This window comes from Rhipicephalus microplus, chromosome 4, assembly GCF_043290135.1.
Source record: "Rhipicephalus microplus isolate Deutch F79 chromosome 4, USDA_Rmic, whole genome shotgun sequence".
Classification (NCBI taxonomy): domain Eukaryota; kingdom Metazoa; phylum Arthropoda; class Arachnida; order Ixodida; family Ixodidae; genus Rhipicephalus; species Rhipicephalus microplus.
The window spans coordinates 192,263,426-192,286,051 of NC_134703.1; the positions used below are offsets into that span (position 1 = coordinate 192,263,426).

The 22,626-nt window shown below is 49.4% G+C and overlaps 1 protein-coding gene across 4 annotated transcripts in view; it reads right to left on the reverse strand.

The window, feature by feature from the left end:
* Positions 1 to 22,626, reverse strand: part of LOC119183412 (WW domain-binding protein 2-like) — a 121,555-nt gene that overhangs the window by 76,526 nt on the left and 22,403 nt on the right. For all 4 annotated transcript variants that reach the window (XM_075893897.1, XM_075893896.1, XM_075893893.1 and 1 more), the window contains exons 2-3: positions 11,264 to 11,366; positions 10,648 to 10,786 (exon numbers count right to left, since the gene is read on the reverse strand). In XM_075893897.1, coding sequence (XP_075750012.1) covers positions 10,648 to 10,786; positions 11,264 to 11,366 — 242 coding nt within the window. The remainder of the gene's footprint in view (positions 1 to 10,647; positions 10,787 to 11,263; positions 11,367 to 22,626) is intronic.

Genomic DNA, 22,626 nt, shown 5'->3' on the forward strand with positions numbered 1-22,626 from the left:
GGATAGTAGGCAGTTGTTCTGATGCGGTGAGTACCCATGAGCCGGGTGACGCTTGTGAACAGGGCAGACTCAAACTGTGTTCCGCGATCCGTAGTCACGGTTGCCGGCACTCCGAAGCGGGCCACCCAGTGGAAGATAAATGCGCGGGCGACGGTATCAGCAGTCATGTCTGGAATGGGCACGGCCTCCGGTCATTGCATGAAGCGATCGATGCAGGTTAGCAAGTAGCTTTGCCCCTGGCACAACGGCAGTGGTCCCACAATGTCAACATGCACATGGGCAAATTGACAGTCCAGCAGAGGGAAGGATTCCAAGGGGGTCACAGTATGTCGCTGAACTTTAGAGCGCTGGCATGCGATGCACTCTCATGTCCAGTATCGGACATCCCGGTTTATTCCCGGCCACACGAACCTCGCTGTGCATAGCCGTTGCGTGGCTCGAATCCCGGGATGCGCCAGGCTGTGCAGCAAGTCAAAAATGCTGCGACGGAGGTTCGAGGGGAACGAACGGTCAGGCCTTGCCTGTAGACATGTCGCAGCATACGGATCCTGTGGGTTCTGCCAACCATTGCAGCTTCAAGGCGCTGGTTGAAGACGTCAGTAGACGCTTCAATTCTCCATCACTGCGTTGAGCCGTCGTAAGTGTGGTGAAGTCCACGCCGCTCGGCAGGCTGATGGCATTCACTGGACCGCGCGAAAGAGCGTCGGCAGCAGCATTATCTGTGCCACTGACATTGCGTATATCTGTCGTGAATTCTGCGATGTACGACATTTGGCGGAGCTGCCGTGCCACGTGCGCACCAGAATCGGAGTTCGGGCACAATGCATAGGTGAGTGGCTTGTGATCCGTGAGCACAAAAAATTCTTGTTCTTCCACATAATGTCGCAAATGCCGGATAGCCGCGTATATGGCCAGGAGTTCCCTACCGAAGGTGCTGTACCTTCGTTCGGACGGGCTCAGTTTTCTGGAGAAGAAGGAAATTGGTCGCCACACTCCGCTCACCCTCTGCTGCAACACGGCTCCAATCGCTGCATCGGAGGCGTCCACCATGACGCACTGAGAAACACCCAGCTGCGGGTACATGAGCATGATAGCATTTGCGAGAGCCTCCTTTATCATCCGGAATGCTTTTGTGGATTGGTCGTTCCACTGAATGGCAGTTGCTTTAGATCCAGATGCCGCAAGTAGGCTGTGGAGAGGATGAAGAATGTTGGCGCATTTCGGGATAAACCTACGGTACAAATTCACGAGTCCCGGGAACTCTCGAAGCTGGCGGAGGTTTTTCGGCTGTGGAAACTGCCGTACTGCTTCCACCTTGTCCTTTTGGGGCTGTACTCCGGCACTTGAAATGCTGTGGCCCAAAAATGATAGTGTCGGTACCCCTAACACGCACTTTGCCGTGTTGATAACGATGCCGTTCTCTGTCAGTCGCTGAAGTACGTAGCGCAGATGCCGCTCGTGCTCTTCAGGAGTGCTGCTAGCAATCAGAAGATCATCAAGGTATACCTTGCAAAAGTCGAGGCCACGGACAACGTCATCCATAAACCGTTGAAAAGTTTGGCCGGCGTTGCGTGAGCCGAAAGGCATGCGTAGAAACTCGAACATTCCGAACGGCGTTGTTATTGCGGTCTTGGGGATATCCTCCGGTGCTACAGGTATCTGATGATATGCTCGCACTAGATCTATTTTAGAGAAAATGGTAGCACCATGCAGGAAGGAGGTCATGTCATGAATGTGCGGGACTGGGTAACTAACGGTCTGGCACGGTTACCCGGTTCAGCGCTCGATAGCCCCCCAAGGGCGCCAATCACCGTCTGTTGATTTTGGGACCATGTGAAGAGCTGACGCATATGGGCTGGATGAAGGACGCACTATCCTGAGTTCCATCATGTGGGCAAACGCCTGTCGAGCCAACCGCAGCTTCTCGGGTGACAGGCGCCGTGGTCGCGCATAGACCGGTGGGCCTGTGGTTTCGATGTGATGCAGGACGCCGTGCTTTACTTCTGGAAATGCCTGTGGCTGTCGTGTCAGCTCTGGGAACTCTTGTAGTATTGCAGTGAAGTACGCTTCTCCAGCCGGACTAAGCAAGGTCGGGCTGATAAGGGGGTGCCAACACGGCGTGCCTTGTACCGCTCCCTGAGAAACAAGATCTTGAAGCCGTTTGTTGCGGACGTCGACCAACAGATCGAAGAACTGAAGAAAGTCTGCGCCTAGTGTGGCGAATTTGACATCAGCAGCTATGAACACCCAGCTAAACATTCTGCCGAAACCGAAGTTCAGCGACAGTGAACGATGGCCATATGTTGTTATCACCGTGTTATTGACAGCTTGCAAGGGCGTTGTACTAGGTTTCTTTCTTTCAGCTTGTGACGCCAGTATAACGCTCACCTCGGCGCCTGTGTCCACTAAGAAACGTACTCCGTTGTTGCGGTCGGTAGTAAAAAATACTGAGGGACGACTTGGAGGCAACGTAGTAGCACTGGTCGCCCTCAGTGCCTGCCGCGGCTGTTTCCCGAGTGCGCGCACGGTGGGACACATTTACGCGCACTACTTTCGAACCTCCGATGATACCAGCAGATATGCTCGTGCTGCTCTTGCGATAGCGGCGTGTTAGGCTCGGTTATCGTTTGCGCCCTCCTGCTAGCGTGCAAAGCTGATACTGTTTCGGCAAGTCGCGCAATCTCCTCACGCATCTCTTGAAGTTCGTTTAGAGGCTGTTGCGCTTGCACAGCAGCTATGGGTGTGGGCGGTGTCATTGCTACCAGTTTGTCAGCAAGTTCGGCGGCTGCGGTTAAATCCTTGTGCTCTGAGGCCGCGGTGACCATGCGGACGCCTGAAGGCAACTTTTGCAAAAAAAGTTCTCGGAGCAATACTACATCTATCGTGTTTGATGTTTCGCCAAGCAACTGTTGCATGTGCCGCAAAAGCTGACTAGGAGTACGGTCGCCGAGTTCCGTGCCGCGAAGCAACTGCTGCAGTCGTTGTGGTTCGGAGGGCGTAACTCGGCGAATAAGGGTTGCTTTTAGCGTTGCATATGCATTTTCGACAGGTGGTGCGAGCAACAGATCCCCGATTTCACTGGCTATGGCGGGCGGCAGACTGCTGACTACGTAGTGGTATTTCGTAAGGTCTGCGGTGATTCGCCTGGCTGCGAACTGAGATTCCACTTGTATGAACCAAAGTGCGGGGTCCGCAGTCCAAAAAGGGGGCAGCTTACAGTCGACTGAGGAGACTGTCAGAGGAGCGTCGGTTGTGGATGTTGAATCCATATTGCGGCTGGTTCGACACTCCGGTCGCTGTGTCTGTATTCCGAGCCCGGGTCATCAATGTTGATTGATTGATTGATTTGTGGGGTTTAACGTCCCAAAACCACCATATGATTATGAGAGACGCCGTAGTGGAGGGCTCCGGAAATTTCGACCACCTGGGGTTCTTGAACGTGCGCCCAAATCTGAGCACACGGGCCTACAACATTTCCGCCTCGATCGGAAATGCAGCCGCCGCAGCCGGGAATCGAACCCGCGACCTGCGGGTCAGCAGCCGAGTACCTTAGCCACTAGACCACCGCGGCGGGGCGGGTCATCAATGTTGAGACGCGTCGCTCGGCAGAGCTGCGCAAGTGAACAACTCGCGTACCAAAGAACAACTGACTTTTATTATCACTCTTCCTCTCAAAGATAACTTTCTCGTGCGGGCGCATGCGCTCTCTGCACCACACCCAGAAGCACCGCTTTGCGTCGCCACAATATTATTACCTTCTGTAGTTTTATTTGTTTAATGTGTTTCACGGCTGCAAGTATCGCATAAGCTTCGCCGGTGAAAGAGTGCAGAACGCTGGCTTCCAAAAAGGATGGGCCGACGGCTGCGTACGAGGCAGAAGTGTTGGACTTTGAAGCATCCGTAAAGAACTCGGGACATGTGTATTTCCGTTGTAGTCCTAGGAAGTATGTCTGAATATGTGCAGTTGGTGCATGCTTCGTAACCTCCAAGAAAAACACGTTGCGATCTATCGCCTGCCACTGCCATGGTGACAGGCATACTGCACGAGCCATCAAACAGTGTTCAAGTGGTACACCGGCTTCCTTCGCTAGGCCCCTCACACATAGTGAGTAGGGCTGTCTCATAGAAGGCAGTTTCTCAAACACAGCAAGGCTAGACATGTCATTAATTGTGGAATGTGATGGGTGATCCTTGTCTGCGTTCACTTTAAGATAACATTTAAAAGACATGTAACATCTCTGTAGGTGGAGCGACCATTCGTTCGATTCCACGTACAGGCTTTCCACGAGGCTACTGCAAAAAGCGCCCGTAGAGAGGCGGACGCCTAGATGATGAACAGGGTCAAGCATTGTTAGGGCAGTAGGTGTCACAGACTGATATGCTATTGCCCCATAGTCTAGGCGGGTACATATGAGGCTTTTATACAAATTCATTAAACACTTTTTGTCACTTCCCCACGTAGTGCGCGACACTTTTAGAACGTTCATGGCTTTTATGCACTTGTTTTTTATATACTTCATGTGTTGTATGAAGGTTAGCTTGGTGTCCAAGATAGGCCTAAGAATTTGTGTTCAGTATTAACAGAAGGACGTTGCACATGCAGTTGAACATCGGGTTCGGGATGAATGCCTTTCTTCCTGGAGAACAAGACAACCATGCTTTTCTGTGCATTTAGCCGAAAACCGTTTTCTTCTGCCCATTTGGGGACTTAGTTCAAACCAAGCTGAACCTACTGCTCACACATGGCCATATTGGAAGATCTAAAGCCAAGCTTGACATCGTCGACATATGTACAATAAAATAAAAGATATTGCGAGGGATGGACAAGCGAAGAGAATTCATTTTGATAATAAAAAGTGTGCAACGAAGTACACAACCTTGCGGCTCACCTGTTTCTTGGACAATTTATTGGGAAAGAACGCTGCCTACTTGAATGCGGAATGTCTGGTTTGACAAGTAACTTTTGATTATAGTGAACATTCTGCCACGCACGCCAAGGTGGGACAGGTATCTTAATATTCCAAAGCGCCATGTTGTATCATATGCCTTTTCGATATCGAGAAACACAGAGAGGAAATATTGCTCATGAACGAAAGCGTTTCTGATCTATGCCTCGATATGGATCTATCGATATGGATCTAGCCTATCAAATTCCACATTGAAATGGGTCGAGCAAATTGTTCGTTTGAAGGAAATTTACAAGTCTGCACAAGCAGCTTGAAAGTAAAATAGGCCTATAACTCAAAACTGATGAAAGGTCCCTGCCCTGTTTCAAAATGGGAATAATGATAGCCTCTTTCCAGAAAATAGCGCCAAAGAACCAGATAGCATCGTACAAAGTAAGGCTTTTTGCGTTTAGATTGATAGGTTTTTTAACACTGGATGCCCGCACGTACAAGCTGGTAGTTCAAATTCTGGGCCTCCCCTGGTGAGGCAAGGCCTTGAGACCTCAGGATCGTGGAGTCTCTGGCCTCTGTTCGCGAGTAGGCGGAGTAGTCTGGACTATAGCCGCCTTGGGGGCAGGTGCCACAACCGCCGACTCGCTACGTGTGGGCCGAAGGAGTGACGAGGGCTGGTGCAGCGGTGCCCCCTGACGCGCCGCATCAGCATATGTAGGTCTATAGAATGATGAGACTCTTCACCATGCTTCCTTAAATGAAATGTTCTCCTTCACCTTCAATAAAATTGCCTCTTTTTCTTTCTTCCAGTATGCGCAGGAGCGCGAATATGCGGCATGGTTTCCTTCACAGTTTACACAGTGTGGTGGTTGTTTGCAGTTCTTGGACAAGTCGCCTAGGACTTCGCATTGTGCCCAAGTCTGGTGACCATGACAGCTTTTAGAGCCATGGCCATACCTCTGGCATTGGAAGCAACGACGAGGGTTTGGTAGTATGGCCTGAGAGAGGTCTTCGTGTAAACTGTCTGAATGGATTCCGGCAGTTTACTGGAAGCAAACATGAGTATTAAGTGTTTCATTGGCGTTTTTTTTGTCATCTTTTTCAATGATAATTATATGTATATTAGTCACATTTTGGCTTTTCCACCCCTCCAAAAGTTCAGTTTCGGTCAGGTCAAGTAAGCCTGCGTCAGATACCACTCCGCGAGTTATGCTCATTAATCTATGTAGTGTTACAGTGATCGGTAGGTCGCCGAAAGTTGAGAGGCCGTCTAGTTTTTCATATTGTTTTTTGTCCCAAATTTCGAGGAGGAGGTCTCCGCTAGCCATTTTGGTGACCTTGTATCCAGCCTCGAGAGTTTCGGTAAGACACCTGGCAACTACGAAAAGCGATACGTTTTTGGCTTGCTTTCCAGTTTTCTCACAGTGAATGTTGTAAAAGTGAGAAAACGTTGCTATGGGCTGGTTGAAAAAATTTGTCATCGGTGCGTACCCGCTTCAAGCCGGTACGATCAGTATGTTGGGGGAATGCTCTATGCATGCCGGCCTTATATTCATTCAGCAGCGTTGGCGGACACCCACCATAGAGCCCAACAAGGGGAGGCTGCAAGTTTGCGGATGCTGAAAGCTTGCAGACATCAGCCGAACAACACTGCCATAACCCAATGCACCTAGAGCAAGGTAGGCTATTTGCATAGGGTTAACCCAATGCGCCTAGAGCAAGGTAGGCTATTTGCACAGGGTTAACCCTTGCCGCCAGGAAAATTGGAAGTAAACAGAAGAGAGAAGTAGACAGGATAGACTAAAAGTGCGAGATAAAGACGAAGTTGTAGAGGAAAGATATAGGAAAAGGCGACTGCCGATTTCCCCTGGGTGGGTCAGCCCAGGGCCAAAGAAGTGTGTTGCCTCTGCCGGGGGGCCTTAAAGGTCCGATCACCTGGCGTCAACTCAACCCCCAGGATCCCCTTTTCCCCGGACAAGGCAGGCAGGCAGGCAGGCAGGCAGGCAGGCAGGCAGGCAGGCAGGCAGGCAGGCAGGCAGGCAGGCAGGCAGGCAGGCAGGCAGGCAGGCAGGCAGGCAGGCAGGCAGGCAGGCAGGCAGGCAGGCAGGCAGGCAGGCAGGCAGGCAGGCAGGCAGGCAGGCAGGCAGGCAGGCAGGCAGGCAGGCAGGCAGGCAGGCAGGCAGGCAGGCAGGCAGGCAGGCAGGCAGGCAGGCAGGCAGGCAGGCAGGCAGGCAGGCAGGCAGGCAGGCAGGCAGGCAGGCAGGCAGGCAGGCAGGCAGGCAGGCAGGCAGGCAGGCAGGCAGGCAGGCAGGCAGGCAGGCAGGCAGGCAGGCAGGCAGGCAGGCAGGCAGGCAGGCAGGCAGGCAGGCAGGCAGGCAGGCAGGCAGGCAGGCAGGCAGGCAGGCAGGCAGGCAGGCAGGCAGGCAGGCAGGCAGGCAGGCAGGCAGGCAGGCAGGCAGGCAGGCAGGCAGGCAGGCAGGCAGGCAGGCAGGCAGGCAGGCAGGCAGGCAGGCAGGCAGGCAGGCAGGCAGGCAGGCAGGCAGGCAGGCAGGCAGGCAGGCAGGCAGGCAGGCAGGCAGGCAGGCAGGCAGGCAGGCAGGCAGGCAGGCAGGCAGGCAGGCAGGCAGGCAGGCAGGCAGGCAGGCAGGCAGGCAGGCAGGCAGGCAGGCAGGCAGGCAGGCAGGCAGGCAGGCAGGCAGGCAGGCAGGCAGGCAGGCAGGCAGGCAGGCAGGCAGGCAGGCAGGCAGGCAGGCAGGCAGGCAGGCAGGCAGGCAGGCAGGCAGGCAGGCAGGCAGGCAGGCAGGCAGGCAGGCAGGCAGGCAGGCAGGCAGGCAGGCAGGCAGGCAGGCAGGCAGGCAGGCAGGCAGGCAGGCAGGCAGGCAGGCAGGCAGGCAGGCAGGCAGGCAGGCAGGCAGGCAGGCAGGCAGGCAGGCAGGCAGGCAGGCAGGCAGGCAGGCAGGCAGGCAGGCAGGCAGGCAGGCAGGCAGGCAGGCAGGCAGGCAGGCAGGCAGGCAGGCAGGCAGGCAGGCAGGCAGGCAGGCAGGCAGGCAGGCAGGCAGGCAGGCAGGCAGGCAGGCAGGCAGGCAGGCAGGCAGGCAGGCAGGCAGGCAGGCAGGCAGGCAGGCAGGCAGGCAGGCAGGCAGGCAGGCAGGCAGGCAGGCAGGCAGGCAGGCAGGCAGGCAGGCAGGCAGGCAGGCAGGCAGGCAGGCAGGCAGGCAGGCAGGCAGGCAGGCAGGCAGGCAGGCAGGCAGGCAGGCAGGCAGGCAGGCAGGCAGGCAGGCAGGCAGGCAGGCAGGCAGGCAGGCAGGCAGGCAGGCAGGCAGGCAGGCAGGCAGGCAGGCAGGCAGGCAGGCAGGCAGGCAGGCAGGCAGGCAGGCAGGCAGGCAGGCAGGCAGGCAGGCAGGCAGAGAGATACGGCCAAAGTTTCTGAAGTTCCCTAACAAATGCTTCACATTTAAAACAGCTGTTGCATGGAATTAATCACGAATAATCAAAGTCGGTGACGCCGTGCAAACCCACCAGCGCCACAAAGTGGTTCTTTGATTGCTCACGAGTGCCTGCCCATGCACTCGTGAGCTGCACGTTTCGCGGACCTTTCAGGTAAACTACGCAACGTGCCTTCTTGCTACATGTTTCAAGGTCACCGTATGCCCCCCTGCTTCTCTTTGCCCTTCTCTCTGCTCTCCCGTTTTTTATCTTGCGCCCGTCTCTGCTACGCCAGCCGGCTTGTGTGTACCGTCTGCGCGACTTGCTCACTGTTGGTGAGCGCATGTGGTCAGGATGGCGGACGGGAGGCCTTCCGAGCTTTTTTCTGCCACTCAACAAAATGTAGCAACAGAATCGAAACCATTGCGCTGTAAAATATTTTGGGAAAAATGTCCAAAGTGTGACCTCTTGGCTTGAGCATAATCCCCGTGTTAGGTGCCGCATTGCGGAGCGCTTGCTCATAGCTGTTGACCACCTGGCAGCAAACTTGCCGCTGCCAGAGTCCCAGTATTCAGCTGTGGGAATGGTGAAGACAGTGGGCGGTGGTGACGGCTACATGCGTGCAAAATTGTTTTCCTGGGGCTGACTTTGTTGATGTCAGGCCTGATGCCGAGCCTGAAGCTTCCGAACAGAACCACGCCGGTGGCGATTTGTGGCGGCGTGCCATCGACTGCAACAGCAGAACATCTGTTGCCTGCAACAGCAGAACATCTGTTGCGATGGTTTCATCACAGCCGATGATGATGCGGACACCGCAGAACCGTGCACCGATTAGGGCATTTAGAATAAATACGTGGTAAGAGCGACTTGAAGGAATCGGATGGCGAGGACGACGAAACTATGAAGCAAGTGCCCACAAGCATGCTTGTAGCAATTGGCTACATTAATAGCCTCAGGCAGCTTCGGCGAAGAGCACGCTGCCACTTTAAATAAACTAAAGGCCATCCTTATCGCTTCTGTTTTTCAAAACATGTCCATCACGAACTTTTTTTATGGAAAAAAGTTTGTTTTCACTGACAAATTTTTTTAAAATTTAAAGTGTACTTCAAGTACTATGGACTTCGGGAAATCGCGAACAGACGCGACATGTACAGGTTCGTTATAAGTGGGCTCGACTTAGTGGTTTTAAAACTGTTTTTGCTATCCACCACATATTAAATCTACATAATCATTACAAACATAAAGTAAGTAATTATTATGAGCGGGACAGTTTCTTTAGGACTTCTCATATTTAATTTTTTTTTGTTCATCAGGATGTCTTGTACACCTTTTACACCTACTGAATTTTCAGCATTCTGCAGAGATTGTAAAGTAAATGAGCCATTTATGGCTCATGAAAATAAAACTTTAGTGCCACGAAAAGTGTCTAAAAAGAGCTACATTTTACACACAGTCATGGTACAAAAAAAAACTATGCAGCTTGCCATAAAACCAATTACATATTTTGCATAAAAGCCCATGTAAGCAGCAATAACTTCGTTGCCCTCGACTGCAGATTAAAGAAGCTTTTTTGTGGGGTAGTCTCTCCCAGTAAGTTTAGGACCGTCCCTATGTGTGATCAACTAATTATTGCCAACACATTGACAGTGCACTTTATTTTCATGGTATACAATTTTAACAAATTTTTCATGCATCATAGTTAATTGCTGATCCTACAAGTTCATTAGATTGCTACGTGTATTAATTTAATGCATTAGAATTCCGCTCACAGAGACTGTTGAAAATGTTTGGCGCGGACTGCACCAAAATCTTTCAGAAGATTCATAGTTGGTTCAGATTATTGTGTTAAAACTGGGCACAGAACACGAATAGTCTAATGTACCTGACAGCTTATGCTCACACCAGCAATAATGCTGAAACTTCCAATATGTCGTGCTTTACCACTCGTTGGTTTTGATTGACAGTCAACGCTCTGTTTGGCGCTATCAGTAGCTTGAGTTTCATTTCCTGAGCACAAGTTCCCCCAGATGATAAAGAGTTTCATCTGAAATGCCCCGACTGTTGTCTTTGTCAACGTCATTACAATAATGTAGTCTCGCTCTACTTGTTTACCTCTTGCTAGTTATGACAACCGCAATCGTCAATGACAGAGCCGTGAGACATAAAACGAGGGGACCAACCCGTAACACATTGGTTCCTGCAGTTGAGTGTAAAAGGCAGGCCTTCTTTGCTCAATAAAGAGCAACTGAGCGCAGCCTAGGCATACTGATCCATCAGCTGAATAACCTCTCAAAACAGTGCTGCTAGAGAGACAGGGCAGTACCATTCTGCTCAGCCTTGACAGTGCCCTTGATGTAGTTTGCACCGAAGATGGGCTGCTCCAGGCCAAGGTTGCTCATGGTGAAGAAAGGAAAGCTGAACGACTGCAGAAAATCCTTGCTGTTGCTGTTGGTGAACACCATCTGCAACAGAAGCGTGCGTTAGCTGAGCTAGCCTAGTAGGTCACAAAAGCAGCCATTGCTCAAGAGCACATAGTTTAACAGAAGCAGCATTATTTTTAACAAATGAACAAAAGAAATTGCTCAGACCTGCAACCTCTCAATTAAAGACAAAGCTTGCGCTGGTGAACCATCAATTCATGAGAACGAATTTAGTTACCTGTGCCAATCCTGCTTATTTCTAATTGCCCCTAGTCCACCAAATGCAATCGCTACGGCAGAGTGGATCAATATTTTTCATATTGAATATCTCATTTAATATGGGTATTAGTGAAACAAAAATGTGCAGCACATCAAGAGCCCTAGCAACTAGCAGATGCAACATACTCTCAGAGATTTCTTAGTATGTGGCAGTGGTGATTCAGTTAGAATTCAATGTTAAGAAGCTTCGTGCATCGCTTTCCGTAATGGCAACATTTGTGTCGGCAAGAGAACACTCACCCGGTGCGTGGTGAGGTAGATGCGTCCTTTCTTGGTGCCATGGAACTGATGCGCATCAGAGCCCTCAAACGTCAGCTCCACTCCGTCACAGTAGAGCAGAATGCTGACGAGAGAGATAGAGAGGAATGAGAGAAGCCTCAAAAAGCTATTTTTATTTTTTCAACACTCATCAATCATCAGGTCATTTGTTTATCCTACTGCTGCTGCTGGCATCGCACAATGTGCCCTCCATTACACACTGCATAATGTCCCTTCAGTGATAGCTTTGCCTGGACAACATGACCCTAGCCCTAACTTAGGGCTTCGTAGCTTGTACAAGGTTTGGCTGCAATCAGTCTGTGCTGTGTGGCATGTTATCTTGTCGTCCACTTTCCTTTCTTCACATAAACACTACCTCATTATAACAAATTTGTGTCTTACATGAAAATAGTTCCTTACATCGGAAAATTCCTTATAAAGCTTGATTTTATATCTATTGCAAGACTATTTGTCATCTACATCATTATAGCTGGTATTTCGCTATATCTGGGTTCGTTACATCGAGGTGCGAGTGCACTAACATTCCCCATTACTTTCCCAGGCTTTATTGTCTGTTAGTTCTCATTATTATCGCGCCTAACAACAAAAAACGAGCCCCTAAAATTACGCTTTCCTTCACTCTATAATCACGCAGTTCCTCACTGCAGAGTGCTATTGATGTAAGCAGGGAGATTTTTTCCTTTTGTGTGCTTAAGTGCGCATAACAATTTTCGCAAGAAAAAGGCCAGCCTAACAAGCTCCTGATTACATATGAAGCAGAGCACGATGACAGGCACAAAAGAAACAATAGGGATGCTGCTGCGCTCTCGACTAGTTTATTTCGCAAAAAAACATGATTATTATACAACAAGATGGTGTACCAAGTGCTACAATGAGGTTCATGCTACAGCATATTTTCTAAAAAGCACACTTTGCAATCCCTCAAAGTTATCAATGCTTGGCTAATGCAGTACTTTTTTTTTTGCGATGTGGAAGGCCCCGATCACTTCCCTGATCACCTCATCTCTGTGACTGGAAAGTATTTCGGTCTCAGAAAGCAGCGGGGAGCAGCCACACTGTCACGGACGGCTATTTTCGGCGACACCGCGTCACGGCAATTAACGGACGTTGTACTCCCCGACTGACCGTGAGAAACGGCGGCACATGAAAGGGAACCGATAAGTGCAAAATGGGGCGCTCTCCTTAGAACGTCGCCGCCGACGGTTAATCCTTTTATAACTGTGGCGACGTCTGCAAGGTCGTAGAAGGCCGCGGTATACCCCGTACAAGGATTAGACTACAAGACGCCCGGCTGAGAGCTAAATGGTTGACCGTTCCCACGGTGAAAAGCGTGGGAAACGCTCTGGTGGCCGAGCCGTATGACAACCCGACAGGTTGTCACTCTCGCTAGTTGAGGACCCTCTCCCAATTAAAAAGGGGTGGGGTCAAAACATTTTTGGGGCAGAGTTTCCCATCAATTAAACGCACATGATTGGACCCAGGTAGAGGTCTCTTGTCCCCAAGGAAGAGAGCGAGGAGACACGAGGGGGATTTAAGCGCAGGATTTTGCCCTGCTAGGCAGACTAGTCGCTGACCAAGATGGTGTAGAAACAGATCATCAAGCATCTCTTCTAGAAGTTTTTAGTGTGGCTCTGTATCGGCTGGCCACCTAAACTTAGCCGTTCGTCTAGTTGTGACGCGATATTAACGTCTGCAACGTAGACATCGGGACTTCGCCTCGAGTTAGCTCAACCTGCTTGAAGTCACCTGCAAGCACTAGCCTCCCGGAGCCACCAGCGTTGCAACACCGCCGACATCGCAGTCGTGCCAGAACTCTCTTCGACTTCTCGCTTCCGATCGTCGGGGACGCAACGCTGCCGGTCATCACACGTATGCCTTCACCTGTTTATATCTTCGAACTTTCTCCTCCATCATTCTATTCTTGTTTTGTTAGTTTGTGTAGTTTGTAATAGTTCTCTCTCGTAAGCTGATTTATTGTTTCTGTTATATATTTCTTTAGTTGTATCAAGTGTCGTTGTATTTTGTTAGTTGTATTGAAGTGTTGTACTAGATCCCGTGTGCTACAATATCACTAGAGTAAAGTTTGTTTTGTTTTCCCACGTCTCTGATCTCTTCACTGTCTCTGCTTGCGTACGGAACGAACCGACCTGCTGTCATTCCCGTCGCCGACTTCGCGCTGGCGACGCTAGAGTGGCAGCTTGTAACAAAACTGGCGTCCGCGAGACAGGACGTTCCGTACAAAAGTAAGACAGTGAGGGTGAACGAGAACCGTGCGGATAGGCCGCACAGTTGAAGCGGTTGCATCCTGCATATGATGGCGCTATTTTTATAGTGGCATTATAGTGACAGCTGCAGCATGGAGTGTATGGATTTGGCATTATAGTGACAGCTGCAGCATGGAGTGTATGGATTTCACGGTAAACAGTTAGGCCTCGAGGGCGCCGAACTGAGACAATGTGTTAAGGAGCAGCAGGAACAGGCGCAGGCGTTAGCCAGAGAAGAGCGGGCACGGGCCCGGGAGAAAAGGGAAAAAGAAAGGGAGAGAGAACGCGAAGAAAGGGCGAAAGAACGAGAAGCGGCAAGGGAAGAAAGGGAGAGAGAGCGCCAAGAAAGGGCGAAAAAACGAGAAGCGGCCAGGGAAGAAAGGGAGAGAGAGCGCCAAGAAAGGGCGAAAGAACGAGAAGCGGCAAGGGAAGCCGGAGAACGGGAAGTGCAGTTACTGCAATTAAAGATTCGCCTCAATGAGAGTAGCAGTGTGAGCCGATCCAGCAGTGAGCACGGCGATGCCGGCAAAAAACTGTCATTTGAGCGAGACACATGGTGTCAAGGGCTGCTCACGGTTCTGCCTTGCGAGGCAAATGAAGCTGTTGCGCGACTCAATCAGCAGAACGCGAACAACGAGGTAGTTAAGGGAGAGATGCTCCGGATATTCGGAACGTCTGTCTGGACAAAAGAAGAGCAGCTCAGACAAGAGTCTGAAAGAGAGCGCGAAGCAGAAAGACAAGAGTCTGAAAGCAAGGCGCGTCGGAAAGCGTTGGACACTGAAGCGTGTCATTAAACGCCAGAACCAGAAATCGCGCTAAAAAAGGGCCCGCATATTCTCGAATGCATCCATATAAATGATGTAGAGAACGAGGCCTTGGCCGGTCTCGAGGTAGAGACAGTATCACAAAACGGTCCTAGCGAGGATGAGGTGTGTGCCAGCAGCCCTAATGGTCTCAGTAAGAAGCTGGAAACCATCCTCATGCCTCGAGAGGACGTCTCGAGATCGTCACATGCAGATAGGGTTAGCACAGTGGCTAAACACAGCGAGAACGCGACGCTTCAGGAGTGCAGCGATGCCATCGGAGAGGGCCCAGTTAATGGTTTCATCAGCATTACCTTGGCCCGGCAGTCCGTCGTGACACCGAGTTCAAAATGTTTGAGCGTGAAGCAAAATGTAGCACAAGCTCCAACGAGCTTCCCAACCACTCAGTTCCCGACGCGACATGATGATGGCATTGAGAGAAAGGGGGCAAGCAAACATCGCAGGAAAAGGAAAAAGCGGAGGCGTTCGGCCTTTTGTGAGCCTAGGGCAGGTCCCACTCCTTCCCAACAAAGACGACAGGCTAGGCCATGCATCCGTTTCAAGAAACGTCAATGGTGGCGTTCATGGAGACACAAGAGGCGAGCCAGGTGTAGAGGGGGAAAAGGAGGTGCGTCCGAACGAAAGCCACCCGAACGAAACGCGCGGTTCATTTCGACGACTTCGGGAAAGCGGCCTTCCCCGAAGGTTCAAAGTCGAAAAGGCACAACGGCTAAGTACTGCGTGGGGGCGACCACAAAGACACTATTACCCAGGCTTCCCCCCTGTTTCTGGGGTCCCTTGCACATTCCTAAGGGGAGACGGCCGAAATGCAGAATGAGGCGTGACAGCGGGACACAGCCTGGCGTTCGTGCTTTTTGTAACCTCTGGCGTGCTCGAAAGCCGCCGGGAAAGCGACCCCATCGTGTGCGATTCAAGCGAATCGAATTGAGAAAAGGGGGGCGGTTAGTTTGAAGAATTTGTGCACGTGCGTACTAAGTATAATTATTCAGGGCAACATTGGAGATTCATGTTTGAGTCGTTTTAATTTTGTATAGGTTACAAGATTTGATGTAAGGTTTTCAAAAGGAAAACCGCCGAGCCAAAAGCTGAAAGTTAGCATCGAATTAGTTAATCATGAGTGCGAAAATTCGCATGAGGTAAAACCCGAGAAAATGTGTCATTTTTCTAGTTGTCTCAAAGGTTTAGTGTGGCATCGTATGCCTCCACTGCCATGGGGATGTGGCATGAATGAGCATTTGAGGAAGATGTTAGCACAAACTGAATGATTTCGTAAATTGATTAAGATTGGCGTGACCCGGTACAGTTGTCGTTGCGCACATTGAGACTTGAGGTCTATGAGCATGTTGTTTTTTTTTTCCCTTCCGTCGGTTGTTTTCTGTTTGTATGCACGTATTTCATTGTATAAGAAGTGTATTTTGAGTTATTTTCTTTTTGCTTGGTGCATTGGTTGTTTTTACTTGCTGTAATGCACATTGAAGGATTGCACTACAGTTGAGGGGCGCACCTGTTCCGTTTTATTTTGTAGTATACATTCGTGCAGTGTATTCTGTATTGATGGCTGCCGTACACGGCTATTTCCTCTTCTTGTTTGTATGGCGCATTGATATTGTTGCGTGTAAATGAAGCTGGTACTCTAACCATTGTTTGTTTTTCCTTTTGTTGTTACTTTGATGCACTCTGCCTATTTATGTTGTGTATGAGAGGGACAGTCCTCATGCCTCACTTGTTAGTGGTGTTTTGTTCCTTGTTGTCGAAAAAATTCCCCTCCGTGCGAACAAATGTTATGAATAACATTCTGAAAGTGGGGGGCAATGTCACGGACGGCTATTTTCGGCGACAACGCGTCACGGCAATGAACGGGCGCCGTACTCCCCGACTGACTGTGAGAAACGGCGGCACATGAAAGGGAACCGATAAGTGCAAAATGGGGCGCTCTCCTTAGAACGTCGCCGCCGACGGTTAATCCTTTTATAACTGTGGCGACGTCTGCGAGGTCGTAGAAGGCCGCGGTATACCCCGTACAAGGATTAGACTACAAGACGCCCGGCTGAGAGCTAAATGGTTGACCGTTCCCACGGTGAAAAGCGTGGGAAACGCTCTGGTGGCCGAGCCGTATGACAACTCGACAGGTTGTCACTCTCGCTAGTTGAAGACCCTCTCCCAATTAAAAAGGGGTGGGGTCAAAACATTTTTGGGGCGGAGTTTCCCATCAATTAAACGCGCATGATTGGACCCAGGTAGAGGTCTCTTGTCCCCAAGGAAGAGAGCGAGGAGACACGAGGGGGATTTAAGCGCAGGATTTTGCCCTGCTAGGCAGACTAGTCGCTGACCAAGATGGTGTAGAAACAGATCATCAAGCATCTCTTCTAGAAGTTTTTAGTGTGGCTCTGTATCGGCTGGCCACCTAAACTTAGCCGTTCGTCTAGTTGTGACGCGATATTAACGTCTGCAACGTAGACATCGGGACTTCGCCTCGAGTTAGCTCAACCTGCTCGAAGTCACCTGCAAGCACTAGCCTCCCGGAGCCACCAGCGTTGCAACACCGCCGACATCGCAGTCGTGCCAGAACTCTCTTCGACTTCTCGCTTCCGATCGTCGGGGACGCAACGCTGCCGGTCATCACACGTATGCCTTCACCTGTTTATATCTTCGAACTTTCTAATCCATCATTCTATTCTTGTTATGTTAGTTTGTGTAGTTTGTAATAGTTCTCTCTCGTAAGCTGATTTATTGTTTCTGTTATATATTTCTTTAGTTGTATCAAGTGTCGTTGTATTTTGTTAGTTGTATTGAAGTGTTGTACTAGATCCCGTGTGCTACAATATCACTAGAGTAAAGTTTGTTTTGTTTTCCCACGTCTCTGATCTCTTCACTGTCTCTGCTTGCGTACGGAACGAACCGACCTGCTGTCATTCCCGTCGCCGACTTCGCGCTGGCGACGCTAGAGTGGCAGCTTGTAACACACACTCTGAACAATGCCGTGTAATGGGTGAGTAAGCATTATTAGCTAATGCTCTCTTGTGCTCCGTCAACCTTGTATCTATGCACCGGCCAGTTTGGCCGATGTACATCTTCCCGCATGACAAGAGCAAACAGTATACTACCGCAGTTCTGAACTCAACAAATGAAAAAAACGTGCTTGACAGTTGATCGCTTCCTATCCAACCTGGCGCAGATTTTCCTTAGTTTGTTAGGTGCAGAAAAAACAACATGTATTCCTTGTCGGCTGCCTACATTTTACTGATTATGTGATATGCTATGCAGAGGGTACTGAGACGCAAAAAGAAAAGATTACTGCATTAGCCAAGCAATGATAACTTTGAGCGATTGCGAAGTGTGCTTTTTAGAAAATATGCTGTAGCCTGAACGTCATTGTAGCACATGGTACACCATCTTGTTGTATAATAACCACGTTTTTCTGCGAATAAACTAGTTGAGAGTGCAGCGGTGTCGCTATCGTTCGTTTTGTGCCTGTCGGTGTGCGCTCCTTCATACGTAATCATGAACTATTACCAGCTCGCCCAACTTTTGACATTACTTAACAAGCTCCTTTTCGTGCTAACATAAAAACGAAGCTGTGCAGTTCCTCGTGTATGCCTGGCACTTAACAAGTTTCACTTTGTAAAATGCAGAGAAATCCATAATTCTCCCTACGTGAATATTAAGAACCTCAGCACTTCCCATCACTATTACCAGGTTAATGACTGACGATGTTTTCCATGTGTCAGGATGTTGAGCATTTTTATTTTTCTTCACACACACGGTTAACTTTCAGCGGGATTGTGAGCAAGGCGCATCGCACTATCATGTGGTGGCCGCCGTAACTGTGCTGCTCAAATGAGCCAATGGCCATGAATTTCGGGTTAGGGGTGCAGTAATTTAGGTTTATGGCATCATTTGCAAAGAAAAAGGCGAGAGTTTTTTCTAGCCGATTTTGAGAAGTCATTGAACGTTCCCAGCCACCTACTGTGACCTAATACATCGACTATCTATTGGCAGTGTTTTTAGACCACACGCAAAAACGAACATCAAGGAGTATTGGTTCAAGAAAGAGCTTCCCTAAAGAAACTGCAACTGTAGAAAGCCTACAAAGTGACAACAGCACTTGTGCTAATTTCATTTTTCTTTCGAAAACCAAAAGAAAGGGGAACACACTCGCTATAGACAGTGTTCAGAGCACACCAGACACGATTCCTGGTGGGCTATTCTCTATGAATCTACCCGGTGGAAATGTCCTCTTCAGTGGAGCTCAGTCAGAAAAAAAAGCAGCTAGTCATGACATCGTGGTGTTCTTCAGCACGTTGAAGCATCAAACCCACAAGCAGATTAGATAGATAGATGTGTGGGGTTTAACGTCCCAAAACCACTATATGATTATGAGAGACGCCGTAGTGGAGGGCTCCGGAAATTTCGACCACCTGGGGTTCTTTAACGTGCACCCAAATCTGAGCACACGCGCCTACAACATTTCCGCCTCCATCGGAAATGCAGCCGCCGCAGCCGGGATTCGATCCCGCGACCTGCGAGTCAGCAGCCGAGTGCCTTAGCCACTAGACCACCGCGGCGGGGCCACAAGCAGATTGTCAGTGTATTGAGGAAGGAATCAAACGAAATGTAACACTTGAACAAACCTTACAAGTATGAACTTGCATATGAACATGTCAAGGTTTTGAGAACCATGCCAAAAACGCGTACATGGCTACATCAAACCTAATTCAAGGGTCTACATGGTCACAGTTCGTGCACAGCCTCCAAGATGCACATCCAAAAGCAGATTTCTGGGCTCAGCCTTCATTGCGATGAAATGCATTCCAGCCCTCTTATTTAGGTCAACAGTTGTCAAAGCTAAGGGACGATAAATATACTGAGCTTTAGCCAATCGGGGGCAGCCGAAGTGAACTCTCCAAAAGGTGAATAAGTCGAGAGAGAGAGAATTAACTTTTATTGACAAATGTATAGAGCCTTCGTTGGGTGGGGTACTTCAGTCCAAGGCTTCATTGCCTTGCGCAACCCTGTGAGCCCATTGAACCAGCTGCTGCTCTTCCTGCCGGCGTTAGCTGTGCAGAGCTGACACTCAAGAGGAAGGGGTAGGGATAAAAGGAACACCCTGCGGAGCAGAGCATTACCATGTAGAGTGGTACACTGTATGTACAGATCCACAGAAAGGGCAGTAGGAGGGTACAGAGTTGAATGAAAGCTATTTAGCATGTATAAGCAAGGAAATAAATTTGTCTGCAGTTGTCGCCAAGTGGCAGCATCTGCTCTGTTAACTGAAGGATGAGAATGTGTAAAACGGCTGCTCTGTCGGTAGTACTCTAGCGTCGCATTGTAGTTTAGTAGCTCTGCTTGTGCCAAGTCTGGGTCCGACAACTCCTTCAGTGGTGCCCGGCAAGTCAGACCTCGAGCAAACGCATGAGTGCTTTCATTGCCATGGAGAAAGGCGTGTCCAGGAGTCCTGACGATATGCACCGGGCGTAATGCGGACGGCGAGACAGTAGAAAGGATTCTGTGTGTATTGGCAGCCACAAGTCCTTGAGTGAAGGCACGTCAAGCAGCTTGTGAGTCTGTCACTATGGTGACAGGGGAATTATGTGACAGTAGATATAATTATAGGTTGGCAAAAAAAGTAAGACTCACTTGGACTCAAGAAATATATTCAATTATTCACTGTTTGTTCAGACAAAAAATAAATGATTGCCTAGATTGAAGGGACTAAAGGCCGATTATCTCTTCCTGACTAAGGTAGCTCCATCCATACATTTGCTTAGATGAAGTGCAGCAAAAAGATAGATATTACCTTTTTTTTTTTTTTGGAGGGGGGCACAGACATGTCAAATTTAAAAAGTATAATAGATGTCAAAACAGGCACATTAAAGTAATACTTCATAGTCAACACTAATTTGCCCTTAGCAAAATAAATCTGTGAAAACTGAAAGCATAAGAATATTTTGGACAGAAAACTAGGTACTATACATAAATACATTTAGAAAAAAATGAAAATGAGCGACTTCTATACAAAAATACAAAAGTACAAAAAACACTCAGATAAATATTTATAATGAATAGTATAATCAGGGCACAGTAGAAGTAAGGAAATACTTCTCAAGCTTTTTCTTCACACTGTTTTTAGCAATACTTCATTCTAAAAGTTCATAAACATAGCTATTGTAGTAGAGTATATAAGGTATTTGATATGACATGGTTTGCTTCCGTAAGTTGTCCTGATTAAAGGTAGTCGAAAACTGTCAAAACGTAGGTTAAAGTAAGGCTTGGGTAGCAATGCTCCATATACCGTATTTACTCGCGTATGGGGCACCTTTTTCCAGAAAATCAGGCTGCAAGTTTGGGGTGCATCTACTGTGCGGAGTAAAATTTCTGAAAATTTCGTTTGCGACTAATATACGGGGGGTATGCACATAATGTCATCCGCGATTATCGCTAGCGTCGGGGTTGTCATTTTGAAGGTGCGCGCGCTCGGCGCAAGCTTGTAAATTTCACTGCACGTGCTGTGTATGAAATCTGGACAGCAACTTGGATGCTTACACTATCTGCATGCCAAAACATGAACAGCACAACGGCGTGAACGGACGGACCTTCAAGAAGGCGTGGCGATGGTGTTGGCTTCTTGTGAATGAAGGCTCAGTGCATACTCCCTATCATGGCCACGCTGCACTGCACTTGTGTACGCTTCTCACGGCCTTCCCACCCGTCGCGAAAGCAACGGGAGAGATTCTGGGTATGTTTCAACACCCGTCGGCGGTAAAGACGCTGCGATCCTGACTTTGGATCTCCCACGCCGATTGCACAGCACAAAAAATGGGAGTTCTCGATGGAGAAGGGGAAAGGCATCATTCAAGAAGTGGGGAGGACAGAGAGACGACAGTTTCCTTTAAAATGAAAAACTAACATTATCAGACTGCTCACCGCATAATGTAGGTACAGTCGAACCCAGGTATATCGAACTCGCCAAAACACGTTTATTAGCTCGATATATGGCATAATTCGATATAGGCCCGGTATAGGTTTTTGACACAAAGGCACATAACAAACTAGAAGAAAAGTACTTTATTAATATGGTGGCTTACTTGCGTGCCCTACTGTGGAACAAAATAGTCCCGGATTGTATTCTGTGTCAACGACTTCGCTGCCTGCGACAGCACGCACGCCTGCACGTTGTCCAATGAGTTGGAGCAGCTGAGGCCGCAACCTTCCACATTCAAGCAATAGCGCCGGACCAACGCAAGTGCACTAATCACTTCGGAGGATGTAGGCAATGGGCTGTTGTCGATTTCCATATTGCTGTCGCTTTGGCTCGTGGTAGGCACGACGTCTGCAATGTAATCCTCATCCTGTAATTGGCCCATGATGGGGACATCAACGTCCGCACTGACGAACTCGTCGAATGTCGATCCGTCGATAGCACCCGGGAACTCTGCCAGCTTGTTCCAAACTTCGGCGGAAACACCTGCGGTGCTTTAGTGCTGTCAGAATTTGGGGTGTCATCACCAGGCATGCGGAAGCCGGCATGCCTAAAGCAGTTCTGGATCGTCTCCTTCTTGACATCTGCCCACGATCTACTCAACATAGAAATAGCTCCCAGCAAATTGATCTTAGGCTCCCTGAAGACGTGAAGGTTCTACAGCAGCCTCTCCACCAGGCGCTTTCAATAGCCGGCTTTCATTGCGCGTATAACGCCTTGATCCAGTGGTTGCAGTACAGACGTAGTGTTCGGGGGCAAAAAACGTAGCTCGATGTTGCTGAAGGTCGTACTGAAGTGGTGCGATGAACAATTGTCCACGAGCAGGCACACCTTGTGATTTTTGCCTACCAAATCATCATTCCACGACGATAGCCATGTGCTGAAAAGCTCCCCGGTCATCCACACTTTTGAGTTTGCTCGGTAGGTAACTGGAAGCGACAGCGCATTTCGAAAACATTGCGATGCCGTGCTTTTCCCTGTAACCAGAAATCGAAGCTTTTTTGATCCGTCTAAATTAGCTGCCAACAGCACGGACACACGAGCTTTGTTTGCCTTGCCGCCGCTTGTCTTGTCGCCACAACACGCAAGTGTCTTGTTTGGCAACATTTGCCAAAATAGAGCGGTTTCATCCGCATTGAAGATATCTTGGGCTATATATCTTGCTGCGATATCTCGCCAGTTTTTCTCGAGCCATTTTTCTACGCTGTCCAGGCCCGCCGCTCTGCTTTCACCTGTAACAGCTTTGCCAACGCTGTC